This window comes from Bos mutus, chromosome 16, assembly GCF_027580195.1.
Source record: "Bos mutus isolate GX-2022 chromosome 16, NWIPB_WYAK_1.1, whole genome shotgun sequence".
NCBI lineage: Eukaryota > Metazoa > Chordata > Mammalia > Artiodactyla > Bovidae > Bos > Bos mutus.
Window position 1 is genome coordinate 43,558,430 of NC_091632.1, and position 20,168 is coordinate 43,578,597.

Consider the following 20,168-nt stretch of genomic DNA (forward strand, 5'->3'; position numbering starts at 1 on the left):
AGCTGGGGAGTTTGAGTCGGGGTGGAATCAGCCTGAGAACCTGGCTCCAGCCGACCCCCATTCCGCCGCTACCTAGGGAGGCTGACATTTTCTTTAACCTCGTAGGTGAGACGCAGAGGACCCAGTAATTCTCAGATTTAAAGCCAGCTCTTCTTAGGCTCTGGTTTCGTGTCCCCCTGACCCATTTGATTTGACTCCTGCAATTCTCCCTGTCTGGTGTCTTCCCTCGTTGCTGGTTCTTCCGTAACAGACTACAAGTATGCTGGCATCTCTCCCAAATGAAAGGCAAGACAGAGAACGCCACTCCACCCCACACCTTCCAGCCACCGCAACATTTCTCTTGCACTTCATAGGTAAGCTACTGGAAAAGGCGTCTGTTACCTCCAGCGCTCTGGAACTTCTCCAGTTAGAGGTTTCTCCTGAAAACACGACCGCTGGAAACACAACCTAAGGCACTTCAGTGTGAACTCAAACGATTGTGAAATGAATATCTGCAAGAGTTCTTGTTAGGAGGGAGGCAGTATTAGGCAGCTCAGGAGTGGATTTGGGATGCCTCTAGGGTGTATCCTCTCTCCTGAGATCGGGGACGACACACCCGTAATACAGTTTGTTTGGCTTAGTAGGTGTTCAATAAATGTCAGCTGTTACTTTTTTTTTTTTTTGCGAGGCCTTGCAGGATTTTAGTTCCCTGGCCATGGATCGAACCTGGACCCTGGCAGTGAAAGCACTGAGTCCTAACTACTGGGCTGCTAGAGAATTCCCTCCTTAGCTGTTATCTTAGTCAGAATATCTTATTAACAGGATGCTTTTTTCAGTCTCCCCATCCCCTCCCCAGCTATTTGTGTACCTCAGGTACACAGGTACCATGGCAGAACAAAAGCTAGCCTATTTCTTTAAAAAAAAAACCAATATATTTTGGTTTGTTTTATTTTTGGCTGTCCTGGGTCTTCACTGCTGCACACAAACTTCTTCTAGTTGCTGCGAGTGGGGGCTACTCCCTAGTTACAGTTCATGGGCTTCTCATTGTGGTGGCTTCTCTTGTTGCTGAGCATGGGCTCTAGAGTGCATGGACTCAGTTGCCCTGTGGCATGGGGGATCTTAGTTCTCTGACTAGGGATTGAACCAGCGTCCTCTTCATTGGGAGGCGTATGGTTCAACCTAGGCTGTGCTGAGATGCTTTACATGGATTTGCACCCCTCAAAACAACCTGATGGGGTAGACTCACATTTTCAGTGGAGGAAGCAAACACAGAAAATAAGGAGCTTTTCTGAAGTCACACTGGTAGGATGAGACAGAGTTGAGATTTGAAACTAGTTAATTTGTTACCTAGTGGGCACAATAAAGGACAGAAACAGCAGAGACCTAGTAGATGCTGAAGAGATCAAGAAGAGATGGAAAGAATACACTGAAAAACTGTACAAAAAAGATCTTAATGAACTGGATTACTACGATCATGTGGTCAGTCACCCAGAGCGAACATTCTGGAGAGTGAAGTCAGGTGGGCCTTAGGAAGCCCTGCTGTTAATAAAGCTAGTAGATGTGATGGAATTCCAGTAGAGCTATTCAGATCCCTAAAGAATGATGCTGTCAAAGTTTTGCATTCATTATGCCAGCAAATCTGGAAGACCCAGCAGTTGCCATAGGACTGGAAAAGGTCAAACCTCATCTCAATTCCCAAGAAGGGTAGTACTAAAGAATGTGCTAATCATCAGACAATTGCATTCATCTCCTATGCTAGTAAGATCATGCTTAAAATCTTGCATGTTAGGCTTTAGCATTATGTGAACCAAGAATTTCCGGATGTCCAAGCTGGGTTTAGAAAAGGAAGAGGAACCAGATATCAAATTGCCAACATTCGCTGGATCATAGAGAAAGCTAGGGAATTCCAGAAAAACATCTACCTCTGTTTCATCAGGGGCACTTTCCTTCTAATGTCTATGTTAGAAGATTTCTCTGTCCCTTTTTATCCCTAAGTAAAACTCTGCTACACAAAAGTTCTTGAGTGATCAAGGCTGGTCCCTGGTCCCGAAGCTAAATCTTCAGAGATCACAAATCCAATACTGTTCACCGTAAGCTATCATCTTACGGGTTTGCCCAGGATCTTCAGGATAAGGTAAGAACCCTCAGAGCTCTAGCCTCTCTGCTTTCTCAGTACACACGTTTTCTTATTTACTAACTCTACAGTGTGCTTGTATGAATGAATGACACGCCCTGCGCAAAGCAAGTGATGAGCCCTGCTCTGCGGTTTCATGGTGCCTCATAATGACTGAAGGCAGCCCCCAAAAGGGGAGCATTGTAGGGGGTTTATGCTGACCTGCCAGTGTCAAGAGACACCCAGCGTCCTTGCAAGGGAGGCGGCCAGAAATGGGCAAAGCATGTGGACCAAACTTTCTTTTCTGGGTCAGCTTTTCCTGTTCTCTTTGGCTGTTTCATAACTGAGTGGGGAATTAGAACTACTAACCTAATCTGTTGGATCGCAGACTTTCAGGGACTTGTGATCCATGCTGTTACTATGTGCTTTTACCTAGACCCCCTGTGTGGAAGCGCCTAGCCTTGCTAGGAGCTGAAAGTTGCAAGAGCATGTTTGGGAATGAGGTGGAACTCTAGCTCCAGGAACGTCTCTCAGGCTAGAGGTCACTCTCTTGGCTGCCTGCCTCAGGGTCGAGAGTCCTAAAGTGAGTCTGTCATGGCTGTGCCTCTGATCTATGTGGATAGAAGCACTGCTGGTGACCATGAGGTTTTTGAGGACACAGATTGGGAATTGCAGGATCTGGTCAGATTGGAAATGCATTGGGCTTCTTTTGGTAGTACAGGGCTTCCCTTGTGGCTTAGCTGGTAAAGAATCTGCCTGCAATGCCGGAGACCTGGATTCGCTCCCTGCATTGGGAAGATCCCCCAGAGAAGGGAAAAGCTACCCACTCCAGTATTCTGGCCTGGGGAATTCCACTGACTGTTTAGTCCATGGAGTCACAAAGAATCGGACATGACTGAGCGACTTTCACTTCTGTTTCATCAACTATGCTAAAGCCTTTGACTGTGTGGATCATAAAAAACTGTGGAAAGCTCTTAAAGAGATGGAAATACCAGACCATCTTACCTGTCTCCTGGAAAGCTGTGTGCAGGTCAAGAAGCAAGTTTAGAACCCTGTATGGAACAACTGATTGGTTCAAGATTGAGAAAGGAGTATAACAGGGCTGTCTGCTCTCACCCTGTTTTTTTAACCTATAAGCTGAGCACATCATGAGACATGTTGGGCTGAGTTACAAGCTGGAATCAAGATAGGTGGGAGAAACATCAACAACCTCAGATATGCAGATGATACCACTTTAATGGCAGAAAGTGAAGAGGAACTAAAGAGCCTCTTGATGAGGGTGAAGGAGGAGTGTGAAAGAGCGGACTTAAAACTAAACATTAAAAAAACTAAGCTCATGTCATCTGGCCCCGTTACTTCATGGCAAATAGAGGGAGAGAAGGTGGAAGTACTGACGGATTTCCTCTTCTTGGGCTCTAAAATCACTGCAGATGGTGACTATAGCCATGAAATCAGAAGACGATTGCCCTGGCAGGAAAGCTATGACAAACCTAGACAGTGTGTTGAAAAGCAGAGACATTACTCTGACGACAAAGGTTCCTATAGTCAAGGCTATGGTCTTCCCAGTGGTCACATACAGTTGTGAAAGCTGGACTGTAAAGGACGCAGAACACCAAAGAATTGATGCCTTTGAACTGTGGTGCTGGAGAAGACTCCTGAAAGTCTCTTGGACAGCAAGGAGATCAAACCAGTCAATCTTAAGGGAAATCAACCCTGAATACTTGTTGGAAGGACTGATGCTGAAGTTGAAGCTCCAGTATTTTGGTCATCTGATACAAAGAGCTGAGTCATTGGAAAAAACCCTGATGCTGGGAAAGATTGAGGGCAGAAGAAGAGGGCATCAGAGGATACGATGGCTGGATGGCATCACTGATACAATGGACATGAACTTGGGTAAATGGTGAGGGACAGGGAGACCTGGTGTACTGCAGTCCATGGGGTCGTAAAGATTCGGACACAACCTGGTGACTGAACAACAACAATTTGATACCACAGCCTTAACTCTCACTGCTTTAGTTGTCTCTAAGGTATTTAAGGCCCTCCCCTCACACTGGTTACTTGAAACCATCCTGGATTAATAGGGGGATTAGGCTGTCTTTAAAAACTTCTACAGAATTCCCTGCAGTCTAGTGGTTAGGACTCTGAACTTAAACCGTCAAGGGCTCAGGTTCAATCCCTGGTCAGGGAACTCTGACCCCACAAGCTATGTGGTAAAGCATAATATTAGTAGTAATAATAATATAAAAGCCTCTATTAGCACCTCACCTTCCTCTGCTAAGTCATTTCAGCAGTCAGAAGGTTTTGCTTAGATATAACTTAAAACCCATTGGATTCACCAAACATCTTAATGCCAAGAACTTTCCATGTCCTAAGAAATATGTCTTTATCATAGGTGGCCACCATTTTTCTGAGTCCATCCATTCTCATGTCATTTGTCTTACAGTGATGATGACATCACTATAGTCATTGATAGTTATTTCACGTAGAACTTGGTCATATTTTGGGGAGCAAAGTATATACTTTTGGCTGTGTCAGGTCTTAGTTGCAGCACATGGGCTCCTCGTTGCTGCACACAGGCTTCTCCATAGTTATGGCATGCGGGCTTTGGCATGTGGCATCTTCGTTCCCCGACCGGGGATCAATCCCTCGTTCCCTGCATTGGAAGGCTGATTCCTAACCACTGGACCATCAGGGAAGTCCCACTACTGAGATTTAAGTCTATATTTGTTTTTAACAGAGGAGTTCTCCAATAAGTGTTTATGGAGCACCACAGTGCACCTGCTTTTCTGACGGATTTGGGGGATACAAAGTCCCATAAAATATGGTTCCTGGCCTTATAATTCTCATCCAAGTGCAAGTGTTAGTCGCTCAGCCATATCTGACTGTTTGTGACCCCATGGACTGTAGCCTGCCAGGACCCTCTGTCCATGGGATTCTCCAGGCAAGAATACTGGAGTGGGTTGCCATTCCCTTTCTCCACGGGATCTTTCTGACCAAGGGATTGAACCTGGGTCTCCTGCATTGCAGGCAGATTCTTTACCATATGAGCCACCAGGGAATAAGTTCTTTTTAAAAAATTCTTATTGAAGTGTAGTTGATTTACAATGTTAATTTTTGCTGTACAGCAAAATGGCTCAGTTATTCTTTTTCAGATTCTTTCCATTATGGTTTATCACAGGACATTGAATACAGTTCCCTGTGCCACAGTAGGGCCTTGTTGTTTATCCATTTTATATGTAATAGTTTGCATCTGCCGGTCCCAAACTCCCAATCCCAATCCTTCCCTCCACCTCTCCCCCTATCCCCTGGCAAACACAAGTCTGTTCTCTATAGCTGTCTGTTTCATTTCTGTAGATATGTTCATTTGTGTTGTATTTTCATTTTATTTTTTGGTTGCATGGTGCGGCATGCAAGATCTTAGTTCAACCAGGGATTGAACCCTTGCCCCCGTCAGTAGAAGCACAGAGTCTCAACCACTGGGCCACCAGAAAAGTCTCTAATTGTGTCGTATTTTAGATTCCACATATAGGTGATACCATATGGTATTTGTCTTTGTCTTTCTGACTTACTTCATTTAGCATGATAATCTCTAGATCCATTTTACAAGTTCTTTCAATCACTTTTATGAGTCAGTAGTTCTCACTGGGTAGCTGTGGTCCACAGGAACTTAGAAAAAGAAATCTAGCTCAACAACTGAAAACAGTATTTTTTTGGAAGAACTCGTTAGGCATGCTCTTTAGAGGAATCTACCTAGCGCTTGCCGGCTCTGTTTAAGTTCTCTCTTCATTATTGCAACAGTTTTTTTTACTGGGTTTTGCAAACTTTTAATTTTCTTTCCACCTGTTTGATACTAGTTGCTTTAAAAAAACCCTACTGAGATTCTACTTGTTTTAAAACTTCACATGGTTCCTTCCCTGCCATCCACAGCATCAGGTTCAGACTCCTTGCCGCTGGATTGTGAGGCAGCCGGTCTGGCCTGGATCTACTTTCTAGCCTCCTTTTAGTTCCTTTATTTCCCAGTGACCACTGAGCCGGGCATGCTGAACCGTGAGGTCCGTGTGTGAAACTGCTGTTTTGATGTATAAAGAGCGTCCTAATACCTGCAGTCTCACATGGTTCGGGTTCACACGTGCCCTTCCTGCACGGTCTTGTGCTTTCACACCTCTTTTCTGATGAGGACATCCTGACTTGCTTCATTTGACAGACTCCCACTCCCATTTAAGACCCCCGGCCAGTGTCCCCTTTCTGTGAGGCTCCCAGTGGAACCAGTGCCCCTTCCCCAAGGCTCTTGTGGCTCTCTCTTCTCACCAGGTGGCCGGGTGGCTTCTAAGAGATGTGGCTGTGTCTTGTCTGGCCTGGGAACACGCCGAGGACTGTCCTGCAGTCCCAGTACTCAGTGAATGTTGAAGGAATAACTGTTTCTTTCATGAACTAATATACAGGAATAAAAAGCCACTCATATTCATGTTTTTAAAATTCTGATGTCTTTTATTGGCACAAAAATTATTCAGATACAACATGGTGTCTAGACATGGCTACACTTTATACTTTGTGCATTTAAGATTTTTTTTGCTCCTACTTCCCAACATGTTCTAGACCTTCCCTCTCTCTGTCAGCACCTCCATGACAGCATTTCTGTATTCCAAGGCCTTGCTCCAAACGGAGGGCATTCAGACCTCACTGAAGACATCCCAGAACCAGGCCGGGAAGGCCAGTGTGGGCCTCCTACTGCACTGTGATCTCCTCTGTGCGCCTGCCTAGCCGAGGCTGCCCGGCGACCTGAACAGATTCTCCTCTGAGTGGCTCGGGTCTTGGCTTGAAGTGTATATGTCGCAGCGCGGCGGGTGAGGCAGAAGACTGACCTTTCCCACCCATTTTGGCCCATCTTGCGAGGGTTGTTGCTGCGTCCACGGACCAGTGAGGTAATGAGATGGGCGAAGGCGATGAAGTCAGCTTCTCCATGTCTTTACAATCCAGAGTCCTAATCCGTGTCCTCCATGACCTGAGGCTTTGTGACTGTGCTGAGTTTGCTGTGTCCATGTTGAGAGGAACGACTAGGCCATTCTCCTGTCAGCAAACACTTCTGAGTTCTTTTGTGAGTTAAGTCAAAACCCGTATTTCTAAAGTTAAAGATCTTCTGTTCCCCAAAATCAAGGGCTTGATTTCCGTAGTATTACTGTGTTTACTGTCCTGGGAACCAAATCAAGCCTTGTGTTTCCGACAATATATTCTTTAACAGCAGCTAGAAAGTTGGTTCAAACCAACTTATAATATACAGTAGTTCTTTTCATTTACATTTCAGAGCTGAACTTTCTGACCATGGTTTCAGTTTAGTGGAAGCAGATACCAAAGTACAAAAGCCTCAAGAGAAGTGCTGTGGGCACGTCTGTACCTCCAGTTACCAGAAAGGACACCTAATGAGACAAGGAGAAAAGGAATATTTTAATAATCTGCGCTTCTTCAAAGCTTTATGCAGATATACTGAGAATGGAAAGAGCAAGGTCTGCCCACCCCCGGGACCCTCCCTGAGATCTCCCACAGCTAATTGTGCAGGACAGGCGTTATCGTTTCCAGCCCAGGCCAGACACCTGCTGTGGTCCCGCAAGGACGCCTTTCTGTCACCCCCTCTCTCTAGTTTCTACCTTCAAGCATGCCTCAGGCGATTAATCAAAGCAGACCCCAGAGTGGTCCTTGAGGTTACAAACGTGGATGATAAATCTGTCTTTTCATCTCCTCTCTGTCACCCCTCTGGCTTCTTCTCCTTTGCCTTTCCTGTATCTCTGAATTGACAGCAAAACCCCCAAAAGAACACCCCCACTCCTCAAATAAGGGGGCCTCACCTATTCGTCTAAGTCAATTTAACATGTCATTTTAATTCACTTTGGTGTTTGCCTTCCAAATACACATCCATATGTCTCCATTTTCCCATTTTTGGAACAATGAGCATACCCAGTCAGTATAAACTTTAGAAGAGATTTGAGACACAGTTTCCCTATATGGATACCCAATTTCCCTGTATGGATAAGCCCCCATATCTTTTTCTGTGACTCTGGCTTTGAGGCACAGGGTAGGGGCCTGATTGCTTATTTGAACAGAGGTGCTCACCAGCCAATGTAGCACTGGCAGAGGTTTTCATGGGATGTCGCTTGTTTGATGAGCAGCTCGACTTGTGTTGGGACATCCAGGGTTTCGTCATGAGAGAAGTCCCGACCTAGGACACGAGGAGCAAAAACGTCCAGTGTGCACCAGGTACCATACCAGCCAGCTCCACAGTCCCCAGCCAGGCTCAACTGTCCACACAGCCTGAATCAGTTCCCCCTCGTACGTGAATATAAATGCTATATAATACTTGGATTTTTAAATTCACCTCCACGTGACCCATAAACACCTAATATATACTAATAAACACACTCATATATACTCGGCTCTTGGTTTACAGAAGGTAAAGTCCTACAGTGGGCAGAGTGCAGGAGTAGCAAAGATCTGGCCAGTGGGCTTCTATTCCATAATCACCCCTGAGTCGGGCAAGTGGCCAAGAAGCCTCTTTCAATCCTACCAGCCTCTCCTTCCAGCCCCTTTGTCCTGCAGGGCTGCCTGCTTTCATCACACACTCATAGTCTCCCGCCTTACATGGGCGCTCAGCACTGCCTGGCCAGCTCCCCTGGCTATACGCCCTTCCATCTCCACCACAAAGTTCTCTCCTCTCCTTGAGCATCCAAACCTCCTCTGGCTCCTTACCCTCAGCAGGTGCCCTCATCTCCTCCTCTAGAGCCAACTGACTCACTAAGGGCAGAGTTCAGAGCCCTGATATGTTGGGCAATGTTCGAGGTGCCAGCTTTGTTCAACACGAGCTCCCCCTTCTTCCTTTCCATCACCCCGGAGAGTGGGCCCTCCTCCCATTTAAGGCCAAGTTCACTTGCACTGTGATCCACCGCCTCCTCTTTGTCAGGAGCCTTACAATACCGACCATCCTGCCTCTCACTCATGTCTGCACTGCCCCCCCGCCCGCCCATGTGCTCACTTTCTGTAAACACATTCCTCCTCCTGTTGAAGGAAACAGAGCCGTTCATCCAACTTCTCCCTCTTCAGCTATGTCCTTTCTCCTCCCCACAAAGCCAGACTTCCTGAGAGCTTTGAAACTTGTCTCTGTTCCTTCTCTCTCACTTCGCATTCTCTTCCACTGCATTATTATGGCTGCCAGGCTCATCAGAGCTCTCAGAAGGCCACCAGAGACCTAGAACCACCCTTGATCCCTCCCCACCCCTCACGGCCCATCATCAGTCCTTTGCATTTTCCTCCTAAACAGCTCTTGACTCCATCTCCATTGCCATCCTTGTCTAATCAACTGTCCAACTGGCATTGACTGTGGCAGCCGCTTCCTCCCCTCCAGCTCCTGCTTCCCCCACAGTCAGAGCAGGCAGGATCTCACAATGCAAATCTGCCCAGCTCCCCTCCATCCCCTTAAAACTCTTCAGTGGTTTCTCACTGCCCACAAGATACAGGGTAAAAACAGAAGGCCCTGTATGGTCTGGCCCTGGCCCTCTCAGAGTCCAAACACTTTGCATCGTGCTCCTCTCACCTTCTTGGGGGCAGTTTGGTCTGCCAGCCTTTCTGACCTTTTATTCTTGCCATCCTGCCTCCTACCACAGGGTCTTTGCACACGCTGTTTCCTTTACCTGGAAGAATCTGCCCTAATTAACTCCTCTAGCAAATTTTGGCTCCTAGGTAGTTTGCTGAGGGAAGCGTTTCTGGAACTCTTGGACTTAAATTCCCCTGTTACTGTCCTCACAGCCCTAGTCTCTCTTCCACTTACAACAGTATTCCTCTTTAGAGTCTAAGTCCCATGAAAGCAGGGAAGATGCCTGTTTTTAACCCACACTGTTTCTTCAACATCTAGCGCTTGCAGGTGCTCAACGAACCAATATCCCTTGATGATAGAGCTTACGTGCTGGGCCTCCCACGTCCCAATTCATCCTCACCGCCTTCCGAGTGAGGTGTTCTTGTCACTTTCTGGCCAGAGGAAGAGACACAGGCCTGTGGGGTCCCAGCAGTGGTGCTGGGCCTTTGGCCTCCCTGCCTCCACCCCCATGTCACACCACTTGGTCAGCGTAACACATCTCCTGTTCAAAAGTACACGGTGTTCCCATCCAGGCTCCACATTCCGTAACAGCTATCTGAGCACAGGTGGGCAGTGAACCAAGTGGTCAGATTTGCTCTAATATTAAGCCATGATGATTAATTTTCTTGAATTTGGCTGACTTTGGACTCAATAGAACTTTACTGTTAAACTTCACTGTTAAAATGAGATTAATAACATTACTTAAAGGAAGTTCATTGGTCATTAGAGAATCAGAGAGAATCCTTCACTGATGGCCTCAGAGACACTCCAGTTAGCAGCACAGAGTCACAGTTTAGGCACCAATAACCACTGGAAACTGGGCTGAACACCCACTCAAGGAGATTTTATGTTCCTTTTAAGTAAACACATATACACACTCACCAGTGAGCTTATCTCGAACCCTGTTAATAATTTGAATTGCTTTCTTATTTAGGGCCTCTGGTTTTACCAAACCATCTCCAACTGGAATAAACAAAAGCAGAAATAATAGTAAGACTGGATCATCATAACAGGTTCAATGCACACCCCTGTTTTTCTCACATATTCACTTTTGTAAGTGTAGAGCAATTCTTCCTCTTTGTCTACCTTTGTCCTCAGAATATAATGAGAAATTCATGGGACCTTTGCTGCTCAAAGGCAGTTCTGTTGCTTCCTCTTACTGACCCTCCTCCTGGTGTTCACAGCTGCTCTTTTCTTAATGAGCTAGTCGCTGATGTAATTCCTCAGAGGTTGGACTTACTGAAAGAATGAATAGATTCTGGCACTGTGGTCCCCGTTTTCTTATGGGCTGGTTCCCCAAGTTCCACACCATCCAAAATTTCTAGGAGGAAACAAAAAAAAGCAGCAGAAAATTCAAACACCAAGAAGCCACTGTTCCAAGGTATTGGCTCTAATTCTTCACATACGATCTCTCTTTTAACACCTGCCCCACCTGTCTCAGAGGAGAAAGGAAATAGGAAGTGTTATGCTCTTTATGAATTTAACATTTTTTAGGGAGTTCCTGGGTTGTCTAGAGGTTAGGACTCAGTGCTTTCACTGCTGTGCCTTGGGTTCAATCCCTAGTCAGGGAACTGAGATCCCGCAAACTACAGGGCATAGCTCCCCCACCCCCTCAAAGAAAGTTTTGAAATCTGCATGAATTTGCAAACACACAGCATTAATAAAATGTTCTGACATACAGAATAGGCTCATAGGTCAAAGATCTGGCCACAAAATTTGGTTGGTTGGACCCAAACTGGTCATAACATAAAGAAAACTAGCTTTCAAAGGATCACACATGTGACTGAAATGTTATTCCTTGGAGGAATTTATACATCAATTCTCAGGAGAAGTCCACAGGCTTTAGGCTCACCCTCTGCTGACTGTGGCCTTCAGGAGAGGTATCTAGAATCAGAACTCTGAAGCTATTTACACACGGCCCTGGGACACGACAGGTCTTCAAACCGAAGCTAGTGATGATAATACTTTAATTAATGAGTCCTTGGAACTTAACTTTTGAGGCACATACAAGCAACCAGGTCTACACCACTGGTGCCACCAGAACAAGCTGTCCTAACTCCCCTCGGTATATCACAGGCGGCACATGGGAGTCACCCAATAATGTATTAACAAGGCAGACCCTGAGAGTTATACCAGTGTCACATAATCTGGGTGAGACCAGTCATCTGCACAAGGCCCCCAGACACTGTGGGTGATTCAGGGATTCCCAAGTCCTATCACGGTGTCCAGGGTAGAGTCCAAGCTATTTGTGGATGACACGGATCCAGGATGCCCATTTCCTGGAGAAAACACTCTCTTCCTTTCTACCCATCCAGATTCCACTCATCCAGTAAGGCTCAGCTTCAATTCTACCACCCCACGGGCTCCCTTAACCCTCGCAGTTCAGAGTGATACCTCCTTTCTAAGGCCTACCACCCCCTGGTTCCCAATCAAACCACATGGCACCTGCCTGCACAGTGCAGTGAGCTGCTCTATTACTCCATATACACTCCGGGATTCTGTGCTTCGTCAGAGCATGCTCAGTATGTCACATTGTTTTCTTACCTCTGAATACCACTTGGCCTAGCTGGTAACTGGTTGCAAATGTTCCATAAGTATTTGGAGAGAATATTTAACTGTTTAACATCCCAGTGGTATTTCCTAAATATGACTATGTAGGATGTTGTTGAATGTGGGGGTCAAAGGGTTGGGTTAGGGGTAAGGGGCAAAGGAGAAGGGTAAACAAGTCAAACAGCTTGACTCTAAGACGTCTGAGAGCAGGGAATACACAGAGCCTGTTCTGGCTCTGAGAGGCGCATTATCTTCTTGTAACCCTGCTTTATGGACCACATTCCTGGGAACAGTGTTTCCTGTGGCTTCCTAGATGCTCAGGTAGCAGTGTGTGTGTATTTCCGCTGCTTCCATCTTCCCATTTCTGAGCTATTCCCAAAGCTTTAGAATTAAGGTAATGTAGCTAATAATTATCCCAGACACTATTAAAGGGCATGCTAAAGACTGACTACTATTCAGACATACTTAAAAAAAAATTTTTTTAAATTTATTTGACACTGCTGGGTCTTAGTTGCAGCACGTGGAATCTCTGACCTTAATTGTGGCATGTGGAATCTAATTCCTGGACCAGGGATTGAACCTAGGCCCCCTACATTGGGAGTGTGGAGTCTTACCCACTGGACCACCAGGGAAGTCCAATTCAGATGTACTTTTAATTGATTTATGTTTTTACATGTAGATTAAGATTGGATAGCGTGATCAAAATTTCTGAGCTTTAGGTACCCACTTCTTCCTGAGAGTCATTAAATAAAAAATACATTAGATGCTTATTACTTAAGTCATGTCTTCTAAAGGCAGTGACAAGGCTTGCCCTATTCTAGAAATACCCTGGACAAAAAGGAGAGTCTGCAGCACTCACCTACTGACTGGCCAGCAGAGTAGGAATCTGTCCTCGTCCGTGATCGCTTGTTACCTTTGGTATTTGCTAGGGAAAGAAAGAAAAGGAGGGTTAAAAAGCGCTTCAAACTTTGAAAAAACTTGGCTGATATACTTTCCCTTAATCATAAAAATATAATTTTCCCAAAAGCCATAACTAAGATAAAACCAAAAATGTAACACTCAGGAGTAAATGGGTGGATGTTCACAAGGCATCTGATCCTGAGGGGCATTTTATATGGCTGAGTGGGATTCAGATGATGTAAACTGGATAACAAGTGAGTGTGTGACAACTGCAGTAGAGAAGACGCCTCTGATTAGTAAACACCTTCTGAGGAGGTTGGAATAAAGAGTAGACTAAGACACTGTTGAGATAACACAACTGTTTGCAAATCCTGTAAAAATTCCATCTGCTATTCAACATGAAACCTAACAAAAGTCACTAGAGTACTTATTTATTCTGAAAAATGCTTTAATCAAGATCTAAACTGATGACCAGAGTTTTCTTAGTTAATAAAAATACTTGAAATTGATTTCCAGCTACCACAGCGGCCCTGTGGAAGTGTGGTGTGGCAGCTGAGTACTGGGTCTTGGGCTCTGTGTGTGAAGAGGGGCAGGACTGTGACCTGGCCACGCCCATTGTGGGAGGGGGTGAACCCCAGCACCCGGGCTCTTGCTGAGACTCACTGTCCATCAGCCTCCAGTTCAGCAGGGGGTCATAGACGAAGGCTTCCAGCACGGCCATGACGCTGTCCTTGTGCTCCCGGAGCACCTCCATCACAGTGTGGCACGTGATCCTGTAGTTGCCATCAAGGCCCGTGACCTGCAGATGGGCCAGAGCCGCTCACCACGGAAGTCACCACGCTGGTCCCCGAAGGCCTTACCACCCAGCGTCACCTCAGAGGGTGTGTCACCCCACTCAGAGAGAGATAACATGGCCATCACTGAAGGGCCAGGCTGGGAATGCCTCAGAGCAAAGGGTCAGGACTGTCATTCATATGAAACAAGGTCTGGCGTAAAGGTTGGGTAAGACTTTTAAAGACTGATCATTTCTAACAGGATGGAAAATACCAGGAGGATATGACTACAGCATAAGCTGGGCATTTGCGGAGCTGGAGATCTAACAAGGAAGGAAGTCTGTCCTTGGAGAGGGGATAGAACTATACTGGTCCCACTTCAAAGCAGCTTGTTACCAACATCCACTCACCTCCATAGCATTGGTCAGCATTCTTGTTAGTCTAAATGGAATTTTCTCTGGGAATTTCTCTCTGGTCATAGCAACCTAAGGGTAATAAGGGAAAACTCAGGTCCACTGGTTAGACTGCCTTCCTCAGCTGGAGCCAGGTGCACGTAAGTGGCTTTCCTTTGCATCACCGGCACTGATTTCAATTAGAGCATAGAAAGGAAACAGTCTAGTTTAGTGATGGGACTTATCGCTATAATTTAAGACAGCTAAAAATTTAAAAATAAAAAAAGAGAAGGTGGGGGAGTGGGGAGGGAGAAAGAGAGAAAAAAGATAAGTGTGTTATCATGCCCAGGCCTTCAACCAGCATCTCCTTTTCTGAGTCCTGTAACAGCAAGAATCAAATAGCACATACTTCATCTGTTAGACTGATGTTCTATCACCTTGAGAGAAGAGTCAGGGGTAAGAGTACGACATTTGGGCTTTTAAGTTTGCCTAAATGGTTGGAGCAGGGTAGAGGGTGGTCCTCTGGGTTCTGGAACATATGCTCACCTCAAAGCAGTCCCCAAAGTCAATGTGCAGGATCTTTCCACTCAGCCGGTCCAGCATCAGGTTGGATGGGTGTCTGAGAAACAGGAGAGAACAGCTAGGATGAACAAATCCCCAAGTCTGTGAGACTGTAGGCCAGGGGTTGGTAATGACAGCACTCAGGCCAAAGCTAGCACCCCACCCCCAACTTTTACAAGTCATTTTTATTGGAACACAGTCATGCTCATTTGTTCATGCGTTGTTTTGGGCTGCTTTTGTGCTGCAGCAGCAGAGATGAGTACTTGTGATGGAGCCTGTAAGGCCAGTGAAGCCTAAGATATTTACTATTTGGCCCTTTACAGAAAAAGTTTGCTGACCCTTGCTCTAGGGCTCAAATGAGAATTGATCTGTGTGAATCACAAGTTGCCCCATGATACCAAGACAGTTTGTTTTCCCAAGGTCTTTGGTCACAGGATAAATGGTCACAGGTTCCTGGCAGCGCTGGGATCTCAGAGTGACAAGGCTCTTCGAGATGGGCTCTCATCTCCCTGAGTCCCTGAGCCCCTCCAGGCAGAATCATCTGGGTATTCTGGACAGGTGCTCTACTAAGTTTTTTAAAAACAGGAATTTATTATTTTTGTGGGATTAAATTTTTTCACTCTCAAATAATTGCATGGGAATGATCCCAGAAGAAAAATTGTAGACATCAGAATATTATTATTTTTTAAAATTTCTGAACATTCCTAAATGACTTTTGCAGTCAGTACATTTGTATGAAATTTAATATGTAGAAATATCAGAGGGATCTACTTTGGTTGGTTTTAATTATAGAAATAGGATTATTTGTCTTAGCATAGTGATGACTGATAAATGTTTATTGAATCAATAAAATCAACTGGATTTCATATGGTTTTTAATACATTAAACCAACCTATGGAGAAAGCACCCCTGAACTATGGTTTTTCTTCTCTTTAGTTTGACGTGTTGTTTTGATGGCATGGACAATAATAGGGGACTAAGGTTGATGCTGCAAAAACAGCTAAAGTACAAAATACAAATATTTATCAAACGGTCATAAAGCTCACTGGAAAACGAAATCATTCAAGAAAACTATATAATGGAGAAAGAAGATTCAAAGAAACAAATTCACTCACCTATCGCCCAGGCCCAAAATATACCCAACCATAGACATGACCGCTAAAGAGCGGGTATAATTGGTTCTTCGATCAAACCACACCTAGAACACAGAAGCACATGCGAACCGAGGCTCTGAAAACTAACTGGTTTTCAATACAAATTACATCCTAATCAGTTGTTTGCTTACAGTCCAACAATAACCAGTTAGAATGTATGAGGGAACGAAAATCATTCATAATTATAAAATTAATAAAATGCTCAGAATAAACTTAATTGGAAATGTGTAGAACTTAGATGACTAAGTAAATTAAACTTTGGTTAGAAATATAAAGACTACAGTAAATGAAAATATCCATTTAAAAAAAAAAGAAAAAAAAAAGAAAATATCCATTTAAGGCTATCCACTTAAGATTGAAAAGATGTAATATCCTTCCAGATTATTTAATACATTTAATGTAGTTTCAATAAAAGTTCATTGGCACTTTCTTGGGAATCTTGACAAAATGATCCTAAAATTTACCTGGAAAAAAATTACATGTAAATAGTGAGAAAAGACTTGTATTAACAGTGGGATACTTGAGGATAAATAGGCAGAAAAGATCAGTGATACGGAAATTCTAGAAAGAAATTCAAGGGCATATAAGAATTTAGTATATAATAAAAGTTGACTCTGTTACAGGATGGATTATTTGGTAATACTGTGTGTGTGTGCTAAATCACTCCAGTAGTGTCCGACTCTTTTCGACCCCATGGACTATAGCCTGCCAGGATCCTCTGTTTATGGGATTCTTCAGGCAAGAATACTAGAGAGGGTTGCCATGCCCTCCTCTAGGGGATCTTTCCAACACAGGGATCAAATACGTGTCTCTTACATCTCCTGCATTGGCAGGCAGGTTCTTTACCACTAGCACCACCTGGGAAGCTCCTGGTAATACTGTCATGTTGGTTATCACCTTAAAAAAAGAAAATCTATACCCTAACTTTAAATTCCAACTTGGGTTAAGGATTTAAATGTAAAAACAAATCTTATAATTAGTACAAGAAAATCTTGAGGTGGAGAGAGCCTTTCTAAATATAAAGCCAAAGAAACTTTAAAGAAAGGATTAAAAAAAATCTATTAACTTCTAACATTTAAAAATGTACATCAAAACCAAAACAAAATAAAAACTTCAAACCTAGAAACATACTATTAACAAAACTGAAAAACCAGATCTATAGGAAATTAATAATATATATGAAAAAGATTTAACAGTCTTAATAAAATACTGTTGTAAGCAATGGTTGAAACATGAAACTAACTGCAGCTAGACTATGTGGCTCAGCCATTTGGTTTCTGCTCTAAAAGCTACCCATCACCTACAGCTAGTCATTACAGGACACACCCACCGGGCGCACAGGAGCAAACGAGCCTTTCTGACCAGAGGGGAGGCTGGCGGGGCAGGAGCACCATACCTCAGAGCTGGGGCTCTTCAGCCACAGCAGTTTGGCCAGGTCGTCCCCAGCTGTGTTGTTGACGGCGTGCTCAAACACCTCGACCTTCTGCATCAGAGTTAGGTGGTCATAGTCTGGAGCCATCTGCACCAAGACACAAGTCTGAGACGAGAAACTCATATCCGGGAAGAAACAAGGCTCTGAGGTCAGGCAGAGATGGGTTCTGATTTCACCACTGCCACCAAAAGGAGAAGGGGAATAAGGAGAAGCAGTGGCCACTCTAACCTGAGGACCACAGGAGGGGCCAGGGGACAAGGGCAAGCATCAGGCCTTGCCTCGGTACCAGCTTCAGTGTGAACGAGAGCACTGGGAGGTTCATAAACTTTCTCACTTTTCTCCCTCACACACCTACTGAACACCGCTTCCCTGCTTCCCCATTCAGCCAGTCAGCGCTCTGTGTACCATGTTAGGATCAGCAGATACATGTTGCTTGATGAGTAAAATACTGTCCAGTCTCATGGAGGGTGATGAAAACCTAATTGCTAGGCTTTAGGATTCTGTTATCTGCTTGAAGACTCATACCATTAATCCTTCGTCAATAGCTAATTCCCTTAAATAGATTTTTCAGTAATGGAACAAGGAAAACAGCTCTCTACCAATTCCTGAACTGACTTTTGAGCTTCACCCTCAAGACACTGAAGGGTTGGGTCTGGCAGCCTCATCACGTACCCGCAGCATGATGCGATGCTCAATGTTGAGAAGGATCTTCTTTTTCTCCCTGTAGTCCCGGATGAGGGCGTGCAGTGTGTCACAGTGGGGGACCCAGCCGATGAGGCCCGAGTTGGTTGATAATGGAATGACAGCGTATCTCTGGATGCTAAAGCCCACAGGAAAGCAGGGTCAATGAACAGAAAACAGAGCAGACCTTTAAGCCACTCATGGCACATGCAAACTGGTTTTAATGAGCCTGTCCACAAAAGGCTATTGTGGGGCATGTGATGAGGGACATGGTACGAAGCATAAAGCCTAAAACACAATCGGGGTTGATGGTATAAAGGTACCACCAGTGTTCCCAACCTGCCTAACAAACTCACCGCTTTGGGGGAACAATCCCATGATGACTTCTAAGCCTAAAATGACCTCCCCACTAAACATCCATGTTCTTAACAGAAAGAGGAGTGAAAGAAGCCTGAGGACAGGAAGGCTTATTAGGGCTGTCATTTCATTTGGCATAGAACCCATCAAATTTGTCAAATCTCCCATCTAAAGGCCATGAAATGTTCCTTTCTGAGTCCTCTGAAGGACTTCCCCTGAGAACACTCTAAAACCAATGGAGAGTCTTTCTCTTTGACATCTTGGCTACTGATGACCTCCTGTCAGATACAGAATCATTTACTTGGCAAAGGTTAAGTGACGACCTGGAAAAGAAGTAAGAAATAACTAGATTTCTCTAGTTATCTAGGGCTGTCTCTGTGGCATCCTGAATACCTGAGGTTTTTCCGAAGAGACGTCGGGTCATTGGCCAGAAGGGTGTTGACCAGGCCGAAGAGCTGCATCACCCGTTCGTCCTGCCGCAAGTCCTCATGGCCCTTCAGGAGGAAGACAAACTCGTGCCCGTTGCTGCCTGCGGGGAGTGAAGTGGGGAGCAGTCAGCGAGGATCAGAGGGTTTCCATCCTGTCGGCTGGGGCACCACTGCTGCATTTGCAGGTCGGCAGACACATACCATACCCAGTCACACTGTCCTGACAAACGGAAGAAACGCGCCCTAGAATGGGTGAAAAGAATGGCCTTCTTTTTGATGGTCCCCCAGTGAGATGTTCCAATCAACAGTAGATAAAGTTTTTTAAAAAGCTCTGCCTTCAAGTGCCAGAGATGGTCACTCTACATGTTACCTCCCCAACCCACTCTGTCCTGCTCTGACCTTAGAAGCCTGACTCCTAGACACCACATCCCCTGGGCTCCCTGGTGTGCTTGGCCAATGGGGTCACTGGCAGGAGGTTAGAGGGTGGAAGAGGGAGAGGTCAGGGTACCTGCCCCTGACAACTGGCCAGGTTCTGGTTCTAGAAGTAGCTCCCTCCCTTGGTCTGGACCATGGCATCAGGGGATGTCCTCTCTTTCCAGGTTACAGCCCTTGCCGGACTCCGTGCCCTCTAGGTCTGAAGGGCGGGGGTGAATAATTATACACGTCATACTGCTGGCCCTCTTAACTCAGCCATACTTCTGAAAACAGTCCTTCATTAAAGTCCCTTTAGTTAGAAGCTGCTGAAAGCTGACCAACACGCATGTTAGTATTAGAAGAGACCAGCCTACAGAGAGACAACCACCCAAGGACCAGCATTCGCCACTGCTGGTGAATAATCACTGTTTAAGAAACATGAGTACTGTTAAAGGTGCGAGAGCTCCGAGTACCAGCAGAACACTCAGGCCTTCAAAACCACCCTCCTGGTAGCACACTGCACTGTCAGAACTACTGCTTCACTAAGTTCACTTTACAAAGCATCCCCACAAAGAGAGGATGTGAAGTATAAAGAAGGACACTCCAGCCCAGGTGGCCCTTCTCAACGTGGCCTGTCACCTGCTGTGCTGCATCCGCAGCCTCTTTCTTCCTCATCGGCTCCCTGACCGGCCCCCTGCCAAACCCACCTCCATGCTGTAGGCCTGCATGGTTCCCTTCCACCTGCACTGGGGTGGGGCTGATAGGCCTCACTTAAGGAAGCACAACAGTAGGAATCAACTAGAAGTCCCAGCGAGG

At 45.3% G+C, this 20,168-nt stretch overlaps 1 protein-coding gene across 1 annotated transcript in view; it reads right to left on the reverse strand.

Moving 5' to 3' along the window:
- Nucleotides 1-6,579: 6,579 nt before the first annotated feature.
- Nucleotides 6,580-20,168, reverse strand: part of MTOR (mechanistic target of rapamycin kinase) — a 123,538-nt gene continuing 109,949 nt past the window's right edge. Inside the window, exons 47-58 of the mRNA XM_005901305.3 lie at nucleotides 18,904-19,039; nucleotides 18,145-18,292; nucleotides 17,437-17,559; nucleotides 16,002-16,084; nucleotides 14,872-14,944; nucleotides 14,344-14,418; nucleotides 13,824-13,959; nucleotides 13,120-13,185; nucleotides 10,951-11,031; nucleotides 10,593-10,673; nucleotides 8,198-8,303; nucleotides 6,580-7,506 (exon numbers count right to left, since the gene is read on the reverse strand). Of these exons, the coding sequence (XP_005901367.2) occupies nucleotides 7,491-7,506; nucleotides 8,198-8,303; nucleotides 10,593-10,673; nucleotides 10,951-11,031; nucleotides 13,120-13,185; nucleotides 13,824-13,959; nucleotides 14,344-14,418; nucleotides 14,872-14,944; nucleotides 16,002-16,084; nucleotides 17,437-17,559; nucleotides 18,145-18,292; nucleotides 18,904-19,039 (1,124 nt within the window). The 3' untranslated portion in view covers nucleotides 6,580-7,490. The remainder of the gene's footprint in view (nucleotides 7,507-8,197; nucleotides 8,304-10,592; nucleotides 10,674-10,950; nucleotides 11,032-13,119; nucleotides 13,186-13,823; nucleotides 13,960-14,343; nucleotides 14,419-14,871; nucleotides 14,945-16,001; nucleotides 16,085-17,436; nucleotides 17,560-18,144; nucleotides 18,293-18,903; nucleotides 19,040-20,168) is intronic.